General features: G+C 38.1%; 5 protein-coding genes across 5 annotated transcripts; 2 read left to right on the top strand and 3 right to left on the bottom strand.

Moving 5' to 3' along the window:
• Nucleotides 1–757: 757 nt before the first annotated feature.
• Nucleotides 758–2,499, bottom strand: LOC131695568 (uncharacterized). Its single transcript, XM_058984105.1, has 5 exons — nt 1,975–2,499; nt 1,586–1,915; nt 1,384–1,498; nt 1,187–1,311; nt 758–1,130 (listed from the first exon to the last, which is right to left on the bottom strand). The coding sequence occupies exons 1-5, from the start codon at nt 2,080–2,082 to the stop codon at nt 804–806; spliced, it is 1,005 nt and encodes a 334-aa protein (XP_058840088.1). The 5' UTR covers nt 2,083–2,499; the 3' UTR covers nt 758–803.
• Nucleotides 2,500–7,916: 5,417 nt separating this feature from the next.
• Nucleotides 7,917–9,229, top strand: LOC131695566 (ATP synthase mitochondrial F1 complex assembly factor 1-like). Its single transcript, XM_058984103.1, has 2 exons — nt 7,917–8,841; nt 8,908–9,229. Exons 1-2 carry the CDS (start codon nt 8,230–8,232, stop codon nt 9,172–9,174), a joined length of 879 nt encoding a protein of 292 aa, XP_058840086.1. The 5' UTR covers nt 7,917–8,229; the 3' UTR covers nt 9,175–9,229.
• On the bottom strand, nt 9,175–11,032 carry LOC131695563 (uncharacterized). The gene is made up of 2 exons (XM_058984101.1): nt 9,785–11,032; nt 9,175–9,625 (listed from the first exon to the last, which is right to left on the bottom strand). Exons 1-2 carry the CDS (start codon nt 10,922–10,924, stop codon nt 9,200–9,202), a joined length of 1,566 nt encoding a protein of 521 aa, XP_058840084.1. The 5' UTR covers nt 10,925–11,032; the 3' UTR covers nt 9,175–9,199.
• Nucleotides 11,033–12,424: 1,392 nt separating this feature from the next.
• LOC131695567 (uncharacterized) lies at nt 12,425–16,085 on the bottom strand. The gene is made up of 4 exons (XM_058984104.1): nt 16,081–16,085; nt 14,247–14,366; nt 13,159–13,213; nt 12,425–13,018 (listed from the first exon to the last, which is right to left on the bottom strand). Exons 1-4 carry the CDS (start codon nt 16,083–16,085, stop codon nt 12,953–12,955), a joined length of 246 nt encoding a protein of 81 aa, XP_058840087.1. The 3' UTR covers nt 12,425–12,952.
• Nucleotides 16,086–19,383: 3,298 nt separating this feature from the next.
• Nucleotides 19,384–21,466, top strand: LOC131695564 (synaptic vesicle glycoprotein 2B-like). The gene is made up of 4 exons (XM_058984102.1): nt 19,384–20,116; nt 20,175–20,296; nt 20,352–20,739; nt 20,796–21,466. Exons 1-4 carry the CDS (start codon nt 19,698–19,700, stop codon nt 21,373–21,375), a joined length of 1,509 nt encoding a protein of 502 aa, XP_058840085.1. The 5' UTR covers nt 19,384–19,697; the 3' UTR covers nt 21,376–21,466.
• The last annotated feature ends 4,645 nt before the right edge of the window (nt 21,467–26,111 follow it).

The following is a 26,111-nucleotide window of genomic DNA, read 5'->3' as shown; positions in this document are numbered from 1 at the left end:
TGAACCAAAAACTGAGTAATTATTACTCGGTTTTTGAGTACAATATTATCTACACTAAACCCAAAAGTGCTTCACTAGTACTCAGATTTTGAGTTCAACATTGCTCAAATTTTGAGTTCAGTACAAATTTAACAAAACCAAAAATTAAGTAATTATTACGCAGACTTTGAGTTGAACATTACTCAAATTTTGGGTTCAGTAGAACTTCAACAAAACCAAAAATTGATCGATTTTTACTCATATTATGAGCAGAAGCTTACCCAATTTTTGAGTAGACAACAAAGCCAGTTGTAATTCCTCAGTTTTTGGGTAGAATATTACCCAATTTATGAGTGCAATATTTCATTAAAACCCAGTAAAGTTCAGCCGGAAATGAGCCGGAATTCCAGCTGTTTCCAGTCAGTATTCCGGCTCCAGTGACACAACCGATTCTAGTTAGAATAGGTTGTGTCACTGGAGCCGGAATACTGACTGGAGCCAGCCGGATTTCCGGCTCATTTCTGACTGACCTTTACTGAGAAACATCCGGATTATGACAATTCTGGCAATTCTGAATGGTTTCTGTAAGAAGAAATGCAACAACCGATTCCTATTTAAATTGGTTCATGATCGATTGTTGCATTTGAACTGGAACTAAACCGGTTTACATCCAGTGAAGAAATTGGCCGTCAAAATTTTGTTTTGGATACAACACAATGCAGTCTTTCTTTTCTTATGGAATATTTTTACAATAATAATTAAAGAAACTTCTGTTTATTAAATTTTATGGTTTTTAGTAAGTATTGTATAAAAAAGTTGTCCTTTTATTTGTTGTCAATACGTGCGCGGGAAACTTCAATAAAAGTTTGGACGAGTCTATTCACAGTTGTCCTCTGACTGTGCGGAATTATATTATATATGGCACATGCCAGAAAGTCCCAAAACATTCTAAAATTAGGTGGCACCTCCACTCCGAGAACTGCGTGGCATTTGAATAAAATTTCCACTGCATGAATAGAATTGTTAGTCTCGAATATAACTTTTTTCTCACAAATGACGGCATAATTTCCTCTTTTCATCGGGCTTGCTACGCACACCATGTGTAGTTTGGAATCAGTTGCGGGGGATGCCACGTATGTATCTAAGCACTCCTAATGATGATATAAAATCATTACATCTAACCTTATGTATATTATATTGCATTTACCCCAATCCAACGAATTAAAATTGAAGCCGAATGTTCTTCGCCTACAGTTGGACAGCCTACCAGCGTTCTTTTTTGTCCGCGAATTGGCATATGAGAAATTATTCTCAAGCATCCTCGAATGTGATCTGTGAATAGTTTTACAAATTTAAAATTTTATGACAGACCTTTGGGCTAAATTTAAAAAAATTATATCTCACCATCTTCTACTCTAGAGAATCTGGACGGTGAATAAGATAGACACTGAGAGAAGACATCCTCGATTTTGAGACCTTCTGTTCTGTTAGGATACAATCTCTCAAACATTTGACGAATCTAGAAAAAGTGATATGATATAAATATTCATATGTTCCGTGAATACCATAAAGTGAAATAGTAAATAATAAAAAATAAACATGTTACCACCAATCCTTCATATGAACACAGGTGTGGAAACATATCCAAGATATCATTAACGGGTTTCTTTTCTTTTAATAACAGTTTGAGGACTGGAAAGCATCGGTCCATTTCATCACAAATATGTTCTGCTACTGATGCCGATGCAAGCATTACTCGGAGCAATTGAGCCCGCTCTACAAGTTCAGTTGAAACGGACTCTTCTACAGGCATAGTTCCTCGATTATATTTATGTTTTTCTGCAGGTAGCTGTTTGATGACATTCCGGATGCGATGAAATATCATGCCAGTATGAGCACCCTTTTCCTTGCCTCCGTTGCGCCAAAAGAAAAATGACTAGCATGAAAATAATTATAATTATATTAGAGAAATTAAATAAGCATAGAATAACAAACCTCATCAGGAGCAGTTGGTGTGACTCGCGTATTACTAAGTTGTGGAAATAATTTTACGATTTGAACAGCTGCCGCATGCTGTTGATCAACAGAAGGATACCTGCGCATTTAAAGATCATTGGTTCGTTACTCCGAAAAAGACCAAAAAGATTCCGTGAAAGATTAAGTTCTAAATTTCTTAAAAAAATCTAAATGGTAAAAGTATGAACGGTATTTGATTCGTAATTCTTTGCATGCTGGGACACATCTATTATTTTCTGAAGAAAATCGGTCAGTTTATTACTGTTTTAAAAGTCTGTAAATGTCTGGACCAGGCAAACGCAGAACTTTTTTTTAATCACCGATATCATACTTTTTGATCTGCCTCTCGTTTCTTCTGCTGCAAATTTTGTGCATTGGACGTATTCGGTCTATCCACTCATTGAATATTTACTAGAAGTATATGCTAGAAAATGCAAGAAAATTCTCGACAAACATATGATTACGGCCTAAAAGCCAACTGTCAAAATCCACTTTGAATGGAAATTCCGGACAAACCGTTACACGCCAATCACAGATGTTGGTAGTAAACGAAAGAGAAAAGTTTTCTCTTTCATAAACTGTTGTGAGCTGTGTTCGACTAGTAACGGTTTGTCTGGAATTTCCATTCAAAGTGGATTTTGACGGTTGGCTTTTAGGCCGTAATCATATGTTCGTCGAGAATTACAGCAAAAGAGACGGGAATGAAAGTATGCTAATTCTGCATATTTTTGTTTCTCAGTGCAGCAAATCTGTCCACAGTCTGTAAATCTGGCATCGCTGTTGCTCGATTCAACGACATTGCGGCTTAGTTAGACCCTTTGGTCGATTTACGATTGAACTGTATATGTAAACAAATAAACACGCTCGCTATAAACAGAAATTGTATACCTTTAAATTCTGTTGGTTTAAATGTTTAAGTTATTATAATTCGTCGTCGTCGGTCGTCTTTATAATTTTGTGCCGGAACATGACGAATTACGCTTTCTAAGTACCACCGTCAAAGACGCATGTACGTTCTTATGCCGAAGTTTATAAATCGAACCAGATTGAAGATGTGAAAAGAATGGTCAATATTGAAATCAGGATGCGAAGAACTGATAACTATGTGGTTTCCTCTAGCAGTTTGTACTGTGTTTCATACATTTCTTTACATTTATAATCAGAAGTGAAGTTGTTTGGCCGTGCTTCATTACTATGCATACTTCATAGTTTCATAGGCTCAATGAAGTAATAATGCATGATACTGATTGACTACGATGTTTTTTGAAATAGAAGCTTCACAACGAAAGGCATTGCTTTTCTCTGCTCATAGACAGTGTTAGATCACCTGCATATTTGCTCGAAGGACTACTAAGGGCCGATTTCTTCATTCTCGCTTAACGTCTTAACCAGGTTTAAACGTACTGGTGAACCCGGTTTAAAATTTAAGCGAGGATAAAGAAATTGGCCGTAAGCCCTATAAATATGTATAGGCATTGCGCATTTCGCCGCAAGGTTGCTCTAGCGGAGAGACTCGTGCGGTTCAATGTAAACAATTCATTCTATCACACTTTAAGGAGTGTTTATAGTTTGATGCACTAGTAGAGTAACAAATAAAACTTTCTACTTGCCTTTGACCGTCCATTATTTGAGTCTCCATTTGCTTGCATGCGACTCGTGTAAGATGATTTAAACCGTCCTTATCTGGTACGATCCCTTGATCCAAAATTGGATATAAAATTTTCATTCGGAATTTTGCGTCATCTTCGAATGTCGAACGGTTAATCTGAAAACGTTAAATATGTATAGTACGACAAGCGCTTACAGTAATTATAGTAGAAAGTTTACCAAATTTTGAACATTAGTGGAAGTCTCATCAATTTTATCTTTGGTCGGATTAGCTTCAGAACTATAGTTTTTTATTATGTTAAGAATTGTTAGACGGGATCCTTTTTCGATTATCCCCATTTCAACTAGGTCGGCATCGTTGAGCAGAACTAGGTTCTGATCGTTTATTTTTTGGGCTGAAAAGAGCGAATAAGTATATATAAAGGTTTAAAGTGACATCTCAAGTTGTTTGCACTACCTTCTTGATTGTTGTTTATTTTATTATAAATTTATTTCCAAGTTTATTTCCCTACTAACTATCTACATATTTCAAACTTATATAGTAGTTTTCTTCTGAATCTCCGTATATACTCCATAAGTTGTATGTTTTTTTCGTTTGCAAGTTCATGTGTGATATGCGAATAACTTGACTGTCAGTTTTGAGTTTGTAACTGTTGTATTGTAAACAATATTCGCATTCGAGATGCTGTATTAGGCAAACAATTTGATTATCCGATTGCAATATATCTATTATCAAACCATAGGACATTTCGTTGCATACTTGGTATTTCGCTATCAGTCCCGGCCGAAAGCTTGTGTTATTTATTTTCATATGGTTTATATATTTGATTGAATCTGGTAGATCCCGGATCAGGAGTAAATTACTTAGAGATTTTTTGTGTATGTGCTTTGACGAAACGATATCTACCGTACCAATTTCGTATGAATGGTCAAGAATAGTGGTTGGTTATCTGTGCTAGATTCAGGCGCTTAGCAAAGCTGTTTGTTAAATTGATGAAATTGTTGCATGTCTTCGCTTGAGATTTCGACTCCTTGAATTTCGCTTCGAAGCGTAAGCAACTATGATTAACAACTGGCCCATCCTGACGAATTATGTAGGGATAATGAGAGATGTGATGGAATTTATTGGTAGGGTTGATGGCAGGGAAGCAGGATTTGAACAACTTGTAAAAACATTCGATTTCGTTTTCCAGATCGTTATTCTGATTCAATGTTAGCTTATTGGAGAAACTATAATAAGTTATTTTCATGAGAGCTCTAAGCACTGATGATAAATTTGAATTAAATCCGAGAATCTGGTTGAACATAAAAGGGAATGCTCGAAGGAGAAGCCAACATTGCGAAGCTGACTGAGGAATAGCATGTCCACGTGCTTTTAACTTCTCGCAAGTAAAATTAGCGGTAGGTTTATCAGCCGATTCAGTTATACCGTATTCGTAATGCTGTATAATTTGGTTGACTTGACTAATCGTTATCACTTTATGGATATTTACAGCTTCGTTCAAAACACATTTGATTACGACCATGACGACGCCTTCCAAAAGATCATGCATTGGATCAAACGTGTTATTTTCCGCTATGTTGAAATATTTAACTTCATTCAGTGCTGATTTTCGAATGATTCCGCATTGTGAAGGTGTTTTAGTTCCGCTTTGAAGAGCATTTAAATCACCTTGTATGCTTTCTTCAGTGCGATGAGGGAAGGTATCACCAATGTTTCCACAATGAAGTGCAGTACGCGTCGCATAGCACATTCTACAGAATAGACTTGATTGGGGCCCCATTAACTCGAAAATTTCATGAATTGCCAGCGTGTCCCCCAAAACATGCACTAGAACTGCCCTCATCGTAAACTTTTCACTCCCATATTGTACTACAACACCATCATCTGATTCAAGCTCACGCAAATCTTGAATCAGCGGTTTCATAACGTTATTGTAGCCATATTTTTTTACATCTCTTGAGCGAACGGTAAGCGTTAGATATATCCTGTTGGAGGATGAATTAATTGCGGGGTGGAGATTCTCAATTTTAACACTGAAATTGGTAAGTTTTTTTTTTGATTTGCGTGATCCCAAAGGGTTCAGATATTCGACATCGTCCAGATGAAGCGAGAGTCGTAATGCATCGGGAAACCGTGTCAGGAACGGGTGTGTTTTGAAACGTTGACCATCTTTGAAACCGCACAAGATATCGTCATTCACTGCTTCTTCTGCTATCATCTTGCGAGCTCCGGGATTCTTCATAACCAGTGCTAAAATGCTGGTTAGTGGAATATAGTGAGCAATGTCTTTCACTATTTGTACACTTTTTCTTTTGCCTAGTTTGGTAATCGCAGGGACAGTTTTAGTGATTCTAGTTCTTCCCAAGACTTGTTCCCTAGGGTTTGGCACAGCACAACCCGCAACTCCAGACAAATATGCTAGGTTGTCTTTTGGAGAAGCTACGTCTGCAAAAATTCCATCCAAAGATGCGTCGTTTATAAATTTCAAAGCGTCGGTATCGTTTAATGGGATCGACTTCGATTTCAAAAATTCTCTGAATAGATTCAACATGTAACACTCGTAATCTTCTATAAGATTCGAGGTAACCTGTAAGAACTTTTTGATTTTTGTCTCGGGAAGAGATACATCTTTTCGCAAATCTGTGGCGAATTTACTAATTTTCTTAGTAATTTCATCCAACGACGGCGCCGTTTTAAAGAATATGGTATTCGTTATTCTCAACAGATAATCATCATCTACGAGCATATTTTCCGGATGATTATTTTGAATTTGTTCAACAGCGTCATGGTCGTATGAAATATTTGTAGAATTTTCTGTAATTAGTGGATGAACACTCTCTATGTGCCGTTTCAAGCTCTTAAACCTCTGGTACAGTGAACCACATTCTGAACAAAGGAAAGGTTGAGCGGCTGCTTTGCTGGTGTTCAAATTGTGTACCAACCGGAAGTGTTCCTTCAATTCATCCACGTGTCCAGGAATCATCTTCCCACAATTTGGCACATGGCATGAGAAACCTGAAACCTTACACTTTTTTTCCAGTATATATATATATATATATATATATATATATATATATATATATATATATATATATATATATATATATATATATATATATATATATATATATATATATATATATATATATATATATATATATATATATATATATATATATATATATATATATATATATATATATATATATATATATATATATATATATATATATATATATATATATATATATATATATATATATATATATATATATAATATAACGTGAATATTACCTCGCAACTTCATTGCAGTTTCAGCATCCACCTCTTCCGAAATCTTCTGCATGCTGGTTGTTCAAATCCACTCTTTCAATTAAAATGTATTTTACACACTACAACTCTAGCTTCAACTATTATAAATATTTGAACAAATTTTTATTTGTGAAAAAGTGATGAGCGATAACTAAACGAGCGTGTACCTACTAATGGAAAATGGCGGATGACGCTTGGAATTTTTAACTTGGCGAGAAACGGCTTTTCTGTTTGGTAACTCCAAAACGGTTTCTTGTGTAATACCCAAAAATAGAGTCAGAGTTACTCAGAGATATTATACATGACAACTCAATTTTTGACGTTTACGAACATCATTCAAAACTGAGTTAAAAGTACTCAGAATCTGAGTAACTTTTTACGAGCGTGTAGCATTCTACCTGTCAATAAAATTTGACACCGAGCCAGGGTGGCCACACCTACCGATTTATCAGTAGTCCTACCGATTTTGGTCTTCCCTACCGATTCACAGACGACCAAGGCAAAACTACCGATATTTTGTTATCCCTACCGAAAACTACCGATTTTTATTGATTTTGGACACATCCTACTCAACATTCATTTTTTGGGTTGGATTTGGTCTGAATTCTGTGTTTTCAGTATTTTACAATTGTATGTCAACACTACGTTTTTGGGAAAACAACCCGGCCTACCGATATCTAACGATAAACTTTTAGTGACCCTACCGACATTAAAGAATTCTATCTGGCCCAGCCTCCTGCTAGGCAGCCATTTTGTCCTAGCAAACATGCCTTTGTTAAAATCAAAACAACCCAATGCTATTGCACGGGCGACGTGGGCCTAGATGCAGCTAGGCCCATCATATGTTGACTACTGTCAAAGTCCGTATATCTCCATAGCGAATGACAGGAGTGACACCCTCCTGATCTGGCCACCCTGCACCGAGCTAGAAACCAAAACAAACAGGAAAAATGATGTTTTCATGATTCGGTACAGAGATGCCAGATTTGCAGACAAGTCTGCAAATTGGCAGACTTTTAATTTAAGCTGCAGATTTTTTCGATGACGCAGATATTTGCAGATTTTTTAGTTTGGTTGCAGATATTTGCAGATTTCTTAGTTTGGTTGCAGATATTTGCAGATTTTTGAATATAAAGGCTTTTGGTTACACTAGCTTTCCTGACATTTTTTGTTCTTCCCAGACTTTTAAAATTATTATCGCAGACATTTGAAAAAAGTACCTGGCATCTCTGATTCGGTAACCAGCACTACTTGGTGCAGCACGTCGCAAAGAAACGGTGGAATAGGTTGGCAAGTAACCGCGCCTGCTAATGGCCTTTCAGCTGTGGAACCGTCCGTTGAAACCTTGTCTACGTATAATAGCTTGCAAACTTTTACCACCCGTTGCCGCTTTCCGGTCGTTCAGGATGAGTGCTCGACAACGCTCGGAAAAGGTCCTGGAGCAATTGAAGGAATCGAACCCATATTTTGGCAAGTATGCGAATAAAATAGCCGCCGTGCAGAAAAGCTCACCGGAGGAGTTCCTATCACGGCTGGAAAAAGTCGAAAAAGAGAAAAATAAACCAAAATCCACTGGTTCCGAACAGCTGCGGGATTACTCGGAACTGTTGAATCCCAAAGCTCCTCTGGTAAACAATCGATCGGAACAGGAGGCCACCTACAAAAAGCTAAGCGATATAATGAAGGTGGATTTAATTGAGCAGCGAAGCGCGGAGGAGATTCGGGAGATCTGGTTAAAGTATCACGTGGGTAAGGAAGTGATTTCAGCGGCCATTCCCGTTGAACAGTACGATTTGATGATGGAGCGAGCAAAGAAATATCCTATCTTCATTCTCCCAATGCCAAGAAGCCAGGGCTACGAGTTTATTATGCTGCAATTTTTCGCCAACACGGTTCATTTCACCCCGCTAATTAACTATCAGGTGCTAGCAATTTAAATTGGTTTTGTGAGGATTATATAGAAAAAAAACAGGTACGTTTTATTCTAGGTGCACAAGGAAAATGCCCCGGAATGTTTGAACGTGGCTATGTATACTGAACTGCGCGAAAAGGGTCTGGTTCTGATGCGAGGAGAATACGACCCGAAGGTGATCTCCGGCCAGGAGGCTCAATGTTTGGCCAACCAGCTGCAGTTGTACTACAGTCAGCATAGTAAGAGTAAGCTGGCCCTGTTGGAATTGTTCACGACTCAACCGGAGAAGTTCAAACACATGGATGTCATCGAAGAGCTAAACAACCTGAAAATTGGCGAATAATTGTATTGCTATGCGGTTCATTCATTTAGAAAGTAAAATCTAGAAAGCTCGTTGATTCGTTCTGTTTAGTATCAAGTAGTGGCCGGGGAGTACGAAAAAATTCTTCGAAGGAAAATACCTGGTTGTTAGTTGGCGATAAAAAGTCAAAGTTATCGTTTGTGGCCGTTTTCTGTGTGAGGAATGTAAAATCGCTTGCAATTGTTTCCTGCGTGAAGTAGTTTGTGGATTCACTTTTCTGCGTGAGGAAATCTGATAAATCCAAGTGAGGACTGCCAGTTGATTTTTGTGTTGGGAAAGAGAAAGAATGAGTAGCACTGAATCCTAGCTCAGCATCAGGTTGGCTAAAATCGAAATCAAATGTTTCGTCATTCTGGTGACTTGTTAATCCGACTGGAAGTGCTTCCTTTGGGCTGCGCAATCCTATGTTAGGTGGTGATGGCGGAGAAGCAGTCTGTAGATATGTATTCTTGGTTATTGTATATACGACCACTGTTACATTCAGGCAAAAGAAGTACCGTAAAGTGTCATATTCTAAAGTAATTCGCTTTCAAAACAGAACTTTATGCGAAATTGTGTTACTCCTTTTCGCTAAATACCTATACTAACTTACCAGCAGCCAGTTTGATCGCATCTTTTTAGCCGTCCCTGTTGGACCGAAAATTTCCTCTTGAAAAGAATCCATTGTGGAATGCAATGTGGCAGGCCTCAACGAATGACGCCCTAGCTGCACCTCATTCATAGTCGAATTCGTATCATCGCAGTCGACTGCACTGAACTCTTGGTTAGTGTTGCTGAACAGCGAAGGAGACGGCCCACGTTTTCGGCACTGGTAATGAGCTTTGTTGCTAATTAGTGAGTGATCCCTCCAGCTGTCACGCTCTGCAAAACTAGCCGGCAGTGACTCTTGCTGCACCACTCGGTGCTTCACTAACATCCTCTTTAGCTCGTGGTAATTTTGATCCAATGGGGTATCTTCAATCGCACGCTTCAATACTCGGCATGTTGCAGCATTGATATTTTCCATAACTGATGAAATTTTTCGCAAAAATTCTTCATATTTAATCGTTGGTCGTAATTCCTTTGTTTCCTGGATCAACTCATCCGGATCGGTAACAATCGGTGAACAAGGAAATAGGCGTTCTTCAAAGGGAGTAGAAGCAGCTGGCGGTACGAAAATAGATCCGACGCTGACAAGTGTTTTGTCGCAGTTAACTTCAAATGGTAGCTTCATAGATTCTCTCCCGGAAAAGAAATCACTCGGCAAATTTATGTACTCATCGTCCTTTCGCTTGGCCACAGCTTTGTTCCTTGCTTGCGCTAATTTTACCTTTTCTAGCCACAGCATGAGACCTCCTGGGGGAGCACTTGGACTAGGTTCACGCTTCAAAAATTGATTCGTACCATCTCGTCGTTTAAACCTGGCATAAACTGGATGATTCGACCGGTCCCTATTGTTCAGTGGAATCTCGCGGGGAATAGATTTTTCGAAGAATTTTTTCACCGAGTTAGGCGGCTCCGGAATACCCTGGGCTCGACGAAGATTCCGCCGGACAGTTTGCATGTACAAACTCTCTCCCGTATCAGTACCGTCAACATAGAAGTGCTGCAACGGTGGTTGAATAGGTTTAGCTCTTACTTCCGGAATCGTTGCTGCTTCCGGGCGATTTCGAGACAGAAAATCCTGAAATAATCGCTGTACGTACGTGCAGTGATCCACTTTGCGATTAGTCCTTGTCCTGCGTGGAGCCATAGTATTGGCATGAACAGTATCATCCGATTAACAAGCTGTTACGCAACAAGCACATTTTAATGCACTAAGGTTCTTCGTGATTTCACTACACGTGTGCGAAAATTTGAAATTAATTTGACAGTTGATGAGTTTTGCTGGGGTGCGTTCGCATGGAAGTGATCATCAGAGAGAATAGGAAGAGAGACGAATAATGAGAGGCCACGAACGAAAGCGACGCAAAACTCGAAACTACCTAAATTTAAGTTAAACGACTTATTCTGCGGGTTTTTTATTTTTCCGTGCACATATAATTGGCTCATTTCGTTCGTTGTTTCGATGAGTGTCAATCACCAACGCCAGAGAGATGACTGCACCATCTGAACCATAAACGGCCTTACTCCCCTTCCGAAGGAAGACGATATTATACCAGGCAATGGTTATTCTATTGTTGAACGAACCATATTGAAAATGGTTTTGAAACGTTTGATGCAATGGTTGACATATAGTATGCATTTATGCGGGTACCCAACCTCAGCTGGACCGGACATGATTATCACGGCTAAACAGCAACAAATAATACCTTTTGCAAATATGTCAACGACTAGTACACGAGACATGCGACACCGCTTACCCTATATTCTCTTTTTAGGGTGAAGTAACCAAAATACGGAGTCCAATGTTCTGGATCAAGGCAAGATGTTGGGTACGCGTAAAATATGTGATTTCCCGACTAGAAATGTACAGTAACAAAACCATGATTTTCACTGTGACAGTACAGTAATTTTACAATAATTTATAGTAAGTTTTAGTGTTATGCTACAATACAAAAACAATAAACTTTAACGTTTTTGCAGTAAATTTCAATGTAAAATAGACTTTTACAGAGAAAAAGGGGGGTGGTTATGTATCTTAACATTAAAAAAAATCAATTTTTCTCCATACATTTTTTTCTCGAAAACAGTAAAATTTAATGTGAATGCACTGTATCAGTTTTTTGTCGAACAGTGAAATTTATTGTTACATGAAATTTTATTGTAAATCTACTGTGACAACTTGGCATCGTAAAATCTTGAAACAGTAATAACTATAATATTTATTGTTTTATAATTGTTTGCAGGGTAAATGCTATTGTAAAATTCTATCCGGGTTGACAACTACAGCCTACCCCTGATGCAGACGCCACAATGGACGGAATCGATGCGGAGTGGTGATTACACATGTCATCGCTGTTCACGGTGGACATTTGCCTGCAAATACCAAATTGAAATGCAGGGAATAATACGAAATCGTTGAGTACAATCTGACGGTGGAACAGAGTAATGGAATTTCCACAGATTTACAAATAATCAATAGCAAATCGATAAAAATGCAAAAACAGAAAAAAAACAAGTATAGGTGTAATGTCAAATGGTAGAAATTCGAACATTTTCGGAATACGACCTCGTTTGGAATAACCTTCTTGGTGGATATTGTGTTTTCGGATGAACACCGGAGTTTCGAATCTATAGAAATGAATACGGCTTTATGATTTTTTGAGAGATTTAATTGCTCAACTGTTCAGCTTTTCTTTTATTAATTTCGATTGCCGGATCTAAGCATCGTATATGTACAAATCAATCATTATTTACATTCTCCATAAACAATCGCAGCAGTATTTAATAAGCAGTGCAAACTTGGTTAGGTTACGGTTACCCGGATATAAAGTTAAAATGTCTGACTCACTATTGCGTAACGTATGTATGCTTAGAAGTACAGTGATAAATGGTTTGAGGGGGGAGATTATGGTATTAAACATTAAACTTGATATTAAGCATTAAACTTGGAATCAAATTTATCTCAATACTTCTCTTCAAAAATACAATCTTGACAGTCATTTTTTTGTAGTTTTTTTTATCAATTCAGCTAGTTGTGATTACGTACTTTTCAGGCTAGTTTTTTTTTATCAATTCAGCTAGTTGTGATTACGTACTTTTCAGGCTAGCCATCAGAATGAGTTTCTGTTCGTTTCCATGCTGCCTTTCCTGTGTCTTCGCCCATGGTCAGTTTAGCTTAATTGTTGGCGTTTTGTTCATCTTGAAAACGTTGAATCCCGCCAATCATCCTGTAATAGTTTCGCTAGAGCATTAAACGGAACGATTTTGGCGTTGTGAGCAGACATTGCGAAAGATACGTTGTTCGGGACAATAGACAGATTATATGAATAAAGCTTCGATTGGTTTTGAGTTAATTTTTCAACGAGTGAGATCTTGATTTACCTCCTGTTCATCCTGACCGTAGCCGGCTGGCATGAGAAAGCCTCGTTTACCGAATCTGGAAAGAGAATATCAGATAGTGTGTTGGTTCGATAACGAAGATTTTCGGGAATGACAAATAAAATATTAGACACAACATTCTCCTCAATTAGCACAAACGTAAAAAGCTAAGGATTTGGAGCCTCACTTATAGCACTGCGATAGAAATCTTCGAATAGAAAACATATAGTGTAAACTGTGTATCTAGTTAGGGAAATCAGACGATATTTCATCAAATGTCGGCTACGAATAATAAAAACTTGCTGGTAATTCGACAAATACTTATCCTAACTTATTTTTTGACAAATATTTGTAGTATTGCAATAAGCATAAGAGGATGTCGCTGTTTGGTGATCGGAAACTATGACAGCTAGTGGCAATGGAAAGTGATAACAATGATGATAGTTGCTTTTTATTTTTAGCTTCTGTAGTTTACTTCACTTTGAACATATCAAGACGACCATTTGAACTAGTGTAACATCAGGAACAATCGAGTTTTGAAAGAATTCGATCGTTGAATGCCTTTAATTGGTAGAAGTATATTCTTTGGCAGAAACGGGGTGTTGTTTTCAAGCTGGTGTTGCCAAAATAGGGGAAAATTTCGAACATAATGAATTTGCGCGTCATTTTGGCACGTAATAGCTCACATAACTGGATACAGTACGATTTGGAAGATATATTAAATTCGTTAGGATTATTGAAAATTTATTTTGCCAAATTTTTTGATACTGACAACTAATTCAAAAGTGTTGTCTCGGTTTTGGCAAGAATGCAAGATTTTCTTCGATTTCGATGCTTTTCACAAGTCTTGTGTTCGATTGGATTGACAAGAAAAATTAAGATGCCGAATTTTTATTTCGAGTTTTAGCATAAACGTCTGCACTTCATTTGGCGTGCTACTCTATCCAGATAGAAACAAAAAATAACGTGTTCGAATTGATTGACAATTTGTAATGGTCAATTTCTTCACTCGAATGAAACTCGGTTTGCGTTCAAGTGAAGAAATCGACCCAAGTGTTTTACTGTTTTCCCCCACCCCAGTGCACCCTCACCTTGGTCTAGCATTGGACGAATGGGCTCTATCGATAGCTTCTAGGATGAAATAGCCGATTATTTTGTCAAGTCCCGAATGATAACTGTTATAATTGGGAGGTAGTTCGCTGCGTGCCAACCTATAAGAAGAAACAAAGAGAGAGAACTAGACACACTCGCACAGAGCTAGAGATATGTGTGGCGGGTTGAGTGTGTGTAAGAGGGACTTGTGAATGCTGTATGAGAGAGGTTAGTACAGTACGTAAAAACAGGATGACTAAACAAAGGCAGTATAATCGTGATTGATTTGCTGGTTGGACACTTTTTAGAACAATAATTGTGCAACGGGAAAAAAAAACTTTTTTTTACATTTTAAACGGTGATGAACAAGTTCCTTCTTTGTGATAGGTTGGCATGCAGGTTACAATTGTGTAAGGGAAATTTCTATTGTCCTTATTGCTTGAGGGTAACACTGATTCAGTTTCGAAAAAACTCGTCAAGCTGCTTGATTGCAACTAGTTTCTGTCATAGGTTCAACGCTATTGATTTAAAAATTAGGATAGTATCTATCAATACGTGGTTTCGTTTCAGGTTTTCAAGCAAAACCGCATGCATATTAACATTGAGTAAAAATTGTCGATTTTTTATGGCAACCAAAATATACAATACAATTCAACTGGAGAATGTCATGTAAATTGAACGTGAAACACTTTGATTCAATGAAAAAACTATGAAGTAAAACCTATTTACACCCTCGGTGAAAATGAACGTAAACTCTTTTTTTGTCTTGATTTATGACCCTTTTAACTGTTGTCATTCGGGCTCGTGAACGTGAACTTGATGTACACCATCTTGTTTTTTTCTCAATATCTCGCTTATTAGAGCATAGCACCCAATGAAAATGGAACTAAATGATAATACATTAATATACTTAACGAATTCATGCCCAATTGATCGATATAATTGAATCAATGCAATAATATTCATATTCCCATTTCATTTTCAATAATCCACAGTGAAATATATTCGCAGTGGATTTTTCTCTTGTTCACCGGGAGTGCGAGCGCAACGATAGACGCAATCGATACGAAATCGATTCATTTTCACGAAGAGTTTAAATAGTGCTTTAACTCATGTCGTTTTTGCTTGAAGCGAAACTGAGTCAGTTTTTAACCCCAACTGCTGTCAAACTGTATGAACTGACAGCGGTTGGGGCTAGAACCTGACTCAGTTTCGGGTTCAAGCAAAAACGCCATCAGGCGTTAAGGCCAATTTAGACGGTGAACGGAATCGAAAAGGAGAGGTGAATATAAACGTCATCGCTATTCACGGTGAACGATCGCCTCCGAAATTGAGTTCTGCATGAACGAACGTATGATGAATGAAGGTCATATTTCACGATTCTTGGTGGTTTGATTAATTTGTCAATTGCATGGAACTCATGCAATTGACAAATTAATCAATAATGCCAATAATTAATCAATAATGCCACAAACATAATGCCCAATGCGATGGATGTTCATCTATTTCATTTGAATTCACGTAACCCTCATGTGAACAAAGTATCTAAAACTATCAAACGAAATTCATTCGAATTGTGTTCGTTTGGTGTACAACCTAATTTTGACGAATACTTCATCCGACAGCTCTGTCATGAATTTTGTCAGGTTGGTGAGCGTTAAATAGTTATCAAAATGTTTAAAAGAACCATGAACGCAGAAGACAATTTAGCACATATTCACGCTTACCTTCACGGAAAGTCTCAATAAGGCTTAAAAAGCAGCTGTTCACATCAATGCAGTTAGATTAATCTCGCGAATACTGTAGTGCCATAATAGCGTCATCTGTTTATACCTCATTGATATGAGTGTTTCTCTTATTCTGAATCGGAGATAAGACTGCAATGTTCTAACTTTGACGGGGCTCGCTGAATGTTATCACCAGAATGACATTTCGGTATGCCGAGCTATAAAAGAGAATAAATATTTTTTTTTCTAGGGTGGATCCCTTTGCGATTGATTTTTATTTTTAGTGCATATGATGGAAATAGCTATTTTAAAATTATTCTTGAATTATTTTTGTTGGTGCGTCCTTCCATAAACATTAAAACATTCTTATTGAAGTAGTTGATTTCAATGAAAAAAATTTAATAAAAAGGTCCTCTATTCAATTTTAAATTCACCTTTGATTTTGATGTAAATCGACCAATTTGATTTCAAGCCCTTTATTTGCATTTTTAGGATCTTTCAAAGACTTGAACTGAGACGTGTATTATATTTCTGGTCCAATTCTTGTTTATCTATATTTTTCAAAGTGAAGCCATTTCAAAACACAACAAGATTTTTTTTTTGATATTTCCGAAAAATAGTTTATTTGTTTTATTTGGGAGCAGGGATAAGCCCGCTGGAGCTGAAATCCTTTCAATCTCGCTCTCCAGCAGGCATAAAACCTCCTCATCTTTTGTACCAACAGATTACAAACATCCAAATGATACATATAAACGATTCACTATAACTAATACTACGAGTACAATATTTACGCTTACAAATTAACACTGAGATTATTATCGATATGACAGGGTATTATGGAACAATCGCTTTACAACATCTGGGGACAAGTGAAAATCAAAGACATTAGAACAACGATTGAATAGACGACACATACTAGCAAATGGCTCATTATACCCGTAATTGGTCCTGGCATAAGGTATTCTTAAAAAGGAGGTTGAATATTGAAATCCACATATTGTAGGAGATTAGAGCAATCAATTCGTGATTGTTGTTAGTTTGTAAGAATTAAGCAAACTGGAATAACGTTAACAATTTTTTAAACATTTTAAAAGTGACTAGCTCGACGTAAATAAAACGATTTGAAATTTACTCATGCTGACCACCAGCTTAGCAACTTCACCCAACACTATCCACTGCGAACATATTTCACTGTGGGATATTTGAAATGGTCGTGGAATATGAATATTATTGCATTGATTCAATTAAGTCTAATAATATTAATAATTAAGTACATTAATGGTGTGTCGTTTAGTTTCATTCTCATCAATTTCTATGCGCTTATAGACATTGGAGAAAATAATTTGGCGCGAATCAAGTTCACGTTCATTTTCATCGAGGGTGTAAACAACGTCGTTGGTGTAAATGGGCTTTTACGATGAACGTTCACCTACGAGTATTAGATTGTATTCTGATAAACTTTAAACTGCCAGTTGAGCATAAAATCGTTGTTCACGACGTCGTGAACCGTGACCAAAGAAAGGTATTCAATACACGTTCACGTTCATTTTCACGGAGAGCCCAAATAGTGCTCAGGAAACGTGTCACGGCCCCTGTGTAAGTGCCCGTGATTTAACTTCCCGTGGCGGGAAATGAGTCTTCATAAAAATGACAGTTTTTATGGAGTGTAAATCTGACCGCAGAGAACGTCACGGGTTTTAATACCACACAAAATCCGGCCGGGAACAATACAACATGAATGGCTTTTAATATTACTGCACTTTGAGGCGAACGTTCACCGTAAACAGTAATGACATTTATATTCACCACTCCACCTTGGTTACGTTCACAGTCGCGTTTACACTTGCTGTGAACAAGAAATATGTCCGATGCGATCGTTGAAGCATCGAAGAATACGAAAAAATTCACAGTGGAAAAAGCTAATGGAGATTTTTTTATGAATGAAATCGATTTATTAATCTTTGTTTTGTCTTAGTTTGTTACATTATTTGCGGTGAAAAGAAAGATACTTGAATAAACCATTGAGTGCGAGTCGTTAATGGTCTAGAAAGATTATTAGGAAACGAACGTTGCATAGAGTTCTATAAAAATCGTTTCATACACACACACACACACTATTTAGAGTTGTATCAACGGGTTTGTTTTCTTCCAGCTGTCATGTGTGCCAATTGAAACAGTTGAATTAGATCGCATAAAGCATTATTATAGTACTGTTGAAATTCTATGTGCCCCTGTAAAACTTGTCCCGGAGCTGTAAAATACCGGTTGTTTAGGTTCCATTACAAAAATAATCCGGCCGATACGCTGTTTTCGTTTTGTTTCCTCTACCTATCAGAACATTATGACAGATGAAGGAAAACAAAAGGGCCATTACACTGATACAGTGACAGATTAGAATGTGTTTTATTGTATGATCAAACTCGCGCGTGGGATCGTGGATGTGTACATCTCATGGAGACCTTATGGAATAATTTCATGGAGACCAAATGGAATAATCTCACACAGTTGCAATGTTTATGGACATACATGTGTATGAAATAGGAGTTGGTGCATGAGACTTTCCACCTGCTTTAACCTCATTTGGTAATAATTTCACCCGAGTTTCACAAAACAAACATCACTGCTATTGAGATCTTGAAAAAACGCGTTATTTGCCGAGTGCTCGGCAATGTACTCGGTAAAATGGGCGAAAAAGGCTGTCTTTCGGTAGAACAAGTTAAGTGTGTTGGACAGTGGTGCAAATTTTCATTTTCAAATGCCAACTTTCAGCTCAATCATACCCAACCATGATTCAAATTCAAAGCCTGCCTTAATCATTCACTTTGAAGTTGGCGGGATTTTCATAACCAAACCGTACGTCTTCATTTCAAATTGATGCTTTTTCATTCACCAGCCAAAGTTGTCGTCTGCTCTGTAGAGGTCAGTTTAGGTTAAATGTTGACATGTTTTGCGTTTTCAAGCTTACATGAGCAGTAAGAAGTATGTTCAGAGTAGTTTTGCTTGAAAAACTTCGTCAATATCCCAGTACAGAGATATTCATATGGTCAATGAAATCGAAAATGAATGGAAAATGATGGAGCAGCTAGGCTGTTTGAATGAATGATGCAAACGAAAAACGGCGAATTGAACATAGTAGGGCATGATTTGAGATTTGTTCTTCCTTCAAGTTCAAAACAACCTGGTGGAAATTTGCAGCTCTGGTGTTGGATACAGAAAACTACATACTTTAAAAAAGAAGTGGTAAATTGACCTTTAATGACATTTAAACCTATTTATTTTAACCATCGGATTTCGTTCAGCTTGCTGTATAATCAACAATTTTAATTTTTTTTAAACCTCCGAAGAAAGTATACGTTTAGTAAAAAATAGTAAAATTTGTTCTGCCGAATCTCTGCTTTCTTTCGTCGAGGTCTTCACAACCGAGCAGTTTGTTTTGTTCTGAAATCGTCATAAAAGTAACGTTTATTTAGTCTCGGATAACTTCGCTGCGATATCTGTTCCTAAATTTGCTGACTAAACCGGGCTGTGCGAAAATTACCGAACAGAATTGAGTGCGATGTGTACGTTGCATGGTGCGAAACCACCCTAGCCAATTTACGACATAATTCGGCTTTATTTGCGCTAGGTGATTAGGTACCTACTTACAGAATCACATTCACGCGCGGAGACTGTGTCGGACTGTGCTTTGTTCGTCTGTTCGGAAAGAAAGCCGGTTTGTTTGGAATGTCACAAATTTCATCACCTACCAACGTGAACGGCGTGGTGCCGCCCGAAAAACGATTCCCGGTCCAATTCGAAGACGCCCTCGATCAGGTAGGCTTTGGAAGGGTTCAGCTGGAGACGACGCTGCTCTGCTGTCTGATTGTTATGGCGACCATCTGCGAAACGATGGGAATTAGTGTGATTTTACCGGCGGCCAAGTGCGATCTGGGATTGGAAACCGGCAACCAAGGCATACTGAGTGGATCGACGTTTCTGGGGATCGTAGCAGCGTCGTATTTTTCCGGCTATCTATCCGATACGCAGGGTCGAAAGAAGGTAATGCAGTATGCGTTGTATGCTGCGGCGGTATGCGCAGTGGCTTCCAGCTTCACGAATGACTTTGTTTCACTTTTGATACTGAGACTGATGGCGGGTGTTTGGTAAGTTTTTGGTGGCGAAGTGAACGCGTTATTCGCGAGATAATCAAATTATTTTTAGCTCATCGGCTCCTTCGGCAACGATCTACGCGTACCTAGGAGAGTTCTGTTCACCTTCGAAGAGGGCTCAGGTCATTGTTTTCACTTCGGTGTGGGCCATGGGCACCATGATTTATATTGCACGTAAGCTTTAGTTGTATTATATGGTGCGACGTTGTTTATATGGTTTCTCTCGTAGTCGTCGGATGGTGGATCCTTTCGTACGATTGGAGTTGGGCGATCGCGCCGGACTACCACTACCAACCATGGCGTTTGCTGTTCATAGTTTACACCATTCCGGGATTGTTGGCAGCCTTTTTGTTTAGATTCTTTCCAGAGAGTCCTAAATTCTACATGGCACAGGGAAGAATCGATCGTGCCTTGGAAGTTTTGAAGCATTGTTACCAAAAAAACAAAGGATCTCTGAAAGGATTTCCTATTTCAGTGTTAATCCCCGAGAAAGAGTTGTCTGCTGGGAAACTTGGAATATTCCGTTCCTTATGGCAGCAGACGGCTCCGCTGTTTAAGTGGCCATTGCTTCTGTACTTTACTGTCTGTTGCCTGCAGCAAATCAGTGCATTTGCTGTGTAAGTTCTGACATAGTTATTGGAGAAAAATCATAATGTATCTGTACGCCTTTCAGGTACGGCGGATTGGGCCTGTGGTACCCGGAACTGATGAACCAGGTCACTTCTACCGAAGGAGATCTTACCATATGTTCCGTCGTGCAAAGTACGCGCACGGTAAATGCTTCAAAGGATGTCTTCAATGAGGAAGAGTGCATGGCACAAATCAATACTGAAACATTCATCTACATACTGGTGATGGGAGCTTACGGTGCAGGCTGCTCGCTCGTAGTTACGCTTTTGCTGGGAAAGATCAACCAACGCGTTATGCTGGTAATTAACTTTCTTATTGCAGCCGCTGCCGGTATCATACTGCAGTTCGTGACGAATCGTTATGCCATTGTCGTACTGTTTTGCACCGAGGTAGTCCTGGGCGGGTTGTCAATGGTACTAGTGAATACGTCGTCAGTTTCGATCTTCCCCACCCACGTTCGGGCGATGGCCGTTTCGCTTAGTATGATGATGGCACGATTGAGTAGTTTCACCTTCAGCAGTGTTGTTGGTTTTGTGATGGTGGATAGCTGCGTGGCGACACTGTATGTGTTCTCGGCTATTCTGATATTTGGAGCTTCGTTGACCGTATTCTTGCCAAGGTAGGGCCAAGTGACTTACAGTTATTGGTGTACACTAAGTAGTCCTTGCTTTTAACGTATTTTATTTGGTAATTTCTCTCAATAAATACAATCAAACATAGGAAAATATTAAATTGAACAAATAAGGTACATTAAATCCAAAATCCACCTGTAATACCATGTATTAGTCTCTGCCGACGATGAAAAATTGTTGTTTTGATGGGTTTAGGTAAGCACCACGCGTCACGGATTGTTGATATCTTTACTAGAAAACATCTTAAAAACCATGTCAACAGTTTAAATGTATCTTATCAGTTTGTATAGTTGGAAAGACCAGTAGATATGGAAGAAAGACAGTTTTAGGAAACAATCTCCACAGACGACAGTCGTTGATGGAGCTTCCTAGCGATAATAGCTGCAATTTCCCGCTGCGCTGCAGGTGTTTGAGAGTGTTTATCGTATTTCGATAGAGAATAACCGATCGATGTAACCAGATTGCATACGTGTCCTATCGAAATATAGTGCGAACAAAATGATTCAACAAGTTGAGCGTGGTGCGGGAAAAGTTTTTACAATCGAAACATTTGTCAACAATAAAGAGCTGGGAAATAGCGGTGGAGAACCTAAAAGTCATAGCTTTGATGAGGCTATCCAGCTAGTCGGTAGGTTTTTGCCATTGATTTTCTTTAGTACGTGTTCATATCATATCACATCGTATGTGATGAATTTGACTTTTGAAAATTTTGGGCGATCTGAAAAATTTTCAAGCTTTGTTTCTTGTAGTAATTCACGCCAAAATAGATAGCTTTTCATCGGAGACTTAATTTAAAAGATAGTGTTAACAAAAGTTTTTCGTGAAATGACTTAGTAATGTTTTCCATTTGAGTAAAACTCCGTTTGGTATATTAGAATGTTCAAGGCGTTAACTTAGGTATAAGAGTCGTTTGGGTAAAAACACTACTCAGTAAAAACCACGTTTTTACTGTGTTCGATTTTTACGTCGAAACTTTTTTAGACTCGACTTACTTAGAGGAACCTCGATTCGAATTTTATACTCAAAGTTTATAGTGAACATTCAAATGGAATTAAAAACCTGTGTAATCATTCGACTAAAAATTAGTTACAAATCACCATCGCACTCAATGTCGCATACGTAAACTACCGTTGTATCCAAGTTTGCACGCCAGATCCGTATGTCGATTGCTAGTAGTCTGATGGCCGATCGTAGCGTCGGTTGGCGGCAAGTTGCTAACTCCTGGTGTCATTTAAAAACGACAATTGTAACTCTGACTTTTTTCGGAAACTCTTAGATAAATGTCAATTAAAATATGACAACGATCATTGTGTATGTATGTGTGTGTGTGATTACTATTCCCCCACTGACTAGGAGAGTTTTACAGAAAAAAGATGTTCCGTGTATTTAGGCACATGCAAACAACTCTGGTCATGGAGTTAGGTAGGTGTTAGCTCAACTAACTTTCCGATGACCAAGTTTGTATAAAGATAAACCTAACTAAAGAATTTGATTAGCTAGTTGGACCGGCAGACGGGTGTCATAAACTCTCCAAAGGAGTAATACAATGAGTTCACATCTCCAATTTCTGTCAGTTTGATTGTCGAATTGAATTTTGACATAATATTTTAACATTGATTCTTTTTAGTTGGACTGTGGTCCAGCTAAAAAGCGGTCCAGTTACAAAATTCGCGTATCACGACTGTATATCAAGACAACTTATTGACATCATGTCACCCTTATCGCTATTTGAGTCATGATCTGGTAGAGCCTCGCGGTTTAAAATTGTCTGATATAACCCACTAGCGGAAGGTTCAGAGTAAGGGGAATGTCATTTCAAAATGATTGTTATATTCTCTTGAATTTTGCATGAATTTACATTTTTCCGCGTTAATTTTGGGATATGTTTAACAAATTTCTATGAAATGATTCATAAAAAGAACTGAAACATATGTTCATTGGTTCATTCTTGACTACACCAAAAGTTGATAATTAATCCACGTCTAGATTTGCCTTTCACTTTCATTTGTTTTAATCAGTCTGTTTTCGACAAGCCTTTCTGAGCCAACATAGTAAGAACTAATAATCCGGCGGTTAAGTGACCATAAATTTAGATTTAAATTTGTTTAAAAGAATTTTTTAATCATGAAGAATTTACCATGAAAAACGTTCTTGTGCTGCGAAATAAAATGTATTAAATAATAGAATTCAGATTATCCAGGGTATAATTCATAACCTCAATTTACGGATAAACGACAATCGCTAAGGTCATAATTTGGGCCACGGCACTAAACGTTCCATTAGCCCTGTCAAGGCAAATGTTTTTCGTTTAATTCCATTAAAATACTAACTAAATATTCGAGTTTTTCTATTCCGTCCTTCCTAGCCTTGAAATGAACTGTTCTGCTTATATTTATAGATTCGCTTAATTTTGATGTTTAACTTTGGGATCAATTTTGATTAAACTATACCGAAGAAAGGTATCGAATATTCGTCGGTTATTTATTGATTTTGTGTTTTAGTGGCCAACCAGCCAACCAGAGCGTCTTTTCCGTCGGATGTTATGTTATGTTTGTTTCGGCATTCAGGCAATGTTCCGAGCTTTAGAAATGTGTATTATTGTTGAAATATTCACTATACTATAGGGTGATGAGCCTATTTTCACCATACTAAGCAAGGTGACTCACTAATTCGATAATTTCTTGCCTTACAATCAATAGAATGCGTAAAAATTGACATCAATCGCTTTGCTTCGTTGTTAAGAACCAATATAATGACACAAATGCGTTGAAAACAGTAAAATTCTCGTGTTTGAGCACAATGAAAACTCGAATCGAGTGCCCCTATTGTTGCGCTACCATTTGACTCAATGCGTTGAACAAAGATGGCAGACACTGCTCTAACCAACGGCTTCAAATGGGTAGGGTGATAATAGAAACATGGCGCTAATAGGCTCATCACCCTATTTCTCCTTAGTGGAGAGCAATTTTGGTAAAAACTATTTTTTCTCTATTAAAGAGAAAATTATATAAAATGATCTTAGAACGTGAAGAGCACAAAACCTATAACTATATTAGTGATGGAATTCGCGTTTCGACTTCGTCTCATCACAATCCAACACTAACGTAGTTACAGGATTAACCCCCATTAAGGCCAGGGGTCTCAGAAGCCCCAGAGGCTAGTTACAGTTCTCTAGTTCCAATGAACTTTTATTTTGAAATGCAAAGCATTTTCGGGCTTTCGATTCATTCACTGATAATACGACAAAAAAGAGGCTTCTGATTGCATTGGGTCTTAGAAGCGATGCTTCTTGAATGCACAATTTTAGCTTGCCTTTTTGAGAGTTAAGCCAGCGCCGGACGGAGACACAGCTGGAGTAGACTGAAAGCAACTATCAGCTTTCAGTCTTACTCCAGCACTCTTCGACAGAAGCGTGTATAAGCTTCCCTTCTGGGTTCGCGGTTCTGCGCTGCTGTCCCTTTCCAGTACACATCGAGTTCAAAAAAATTTATTGTGCTCGGTGGCTTAAGCGCCACTCTCGGAATCGCAAGGTCGTAACTAATTATCTTTTTGCTCTGAGTATACGTGTACTTTGAGACTAATCATCCAAACCGCATAAAACATATTCATTTCGTGGGCGCATTGCCTGCGTATGGCGAATCCTAGACCTATACCTGTCCTTCAATCCAACTTCGTAATACCTATGGAAGCGTCGCTGTGTCGGCGGCCTTCCTTAAGTAGGTATTACCTCCTACCCTATCCTAAGTATCGGCAAAGATGACCGTGGCTGGCAATGACGATTCCCATGCTATTGATTTACTAAACTCAAAAGAGATAAAAGTGCATTTCCGATCATTTATGTCATAAACGAGATGAGTTGAACTACCTATAGGCAACATGATAATCGTTAGTATACAATCTACCAATAGCACCGTGCTTCGCAACGCGCAACGCAAGCTTTTCTGCGCCAACATTATGAAGTAGAATCTACCGTTTCAAAATTTTGTACTGAAATAGTTTCTCAGCTTTTGAATGCGAATAAGTGTTTAAATCAATGGGAAGATTTTTCGTTATCTAAACGAAAATATGCGCAGCTATTTTGAATATAATTTCGGAAATAATAGATTTTTTAAGAGTAGTAATCATCTGCACCTTGACTGATCTACACTGTTTGACCAACCGCGGACCATAGTATTATTGAATGACTGTCATTTGTTAGTTCACATGAACGAAATTGGGAAGGTTTTAAAATTATTCAGTTCGTGTTTTGTTGCTGTACCCAACGGGAGTTGGCGACTGAAGCCCATTTAATTCGACCGTCACTAGTATACCAACTCGAAATAACTCTTGTTTTTTATAAATCCACCTACAAATATGGGCACTTGACAGGACCACCAATGCAGCCAAAACAGAATTTGATAACGGCTTCTTATCGACTCTACAAATTAAGCTTGCCAAAATTTTATTCCAGTGCGTTCTTTTCCACAACACTCGGTAATAGGGTTATGAGCCTATTTTGGCCCTACTAGGGAGATGGCCGCACAATTTTTGAATAACTGTTTAATGAAGATGTATTATCTAGAACATGTTCTCAGAATAAAGTAGTGTACATTCGCTTCTTCGGGTTAGACAAATCTTCTAAGAAAAATATCTAACCCTATGTGTGGGGTTGGGACTTGAACCCAGGTGAGCTTCGTACAAGGCAATAGATTTACCAACTGCGCCATGCCCGCCCCTGTGTACTGTTC

Source organism: Topomyia yanbarensis, unplaced genomic scaffold, assembly GCF_030247195.1.
Source record: "Topomyia yanbarensis strain Yona2022 unplaced genomic scaffold, ASM3024719v1 HiC_scaffold_442, whole genome shotgun sequence".
Lineage (NCBI taxonomy): Eukaryota > Metazoa > Arthropoda > Insecta > Diptera > Culicidae > Topomyia > Topomyia yanbarensis.
The sequence above is the reverse complement of the archived record's forward strand: the minus strand, read 5'-3'. Positions and strand labels throughout refer to the sequence as shown.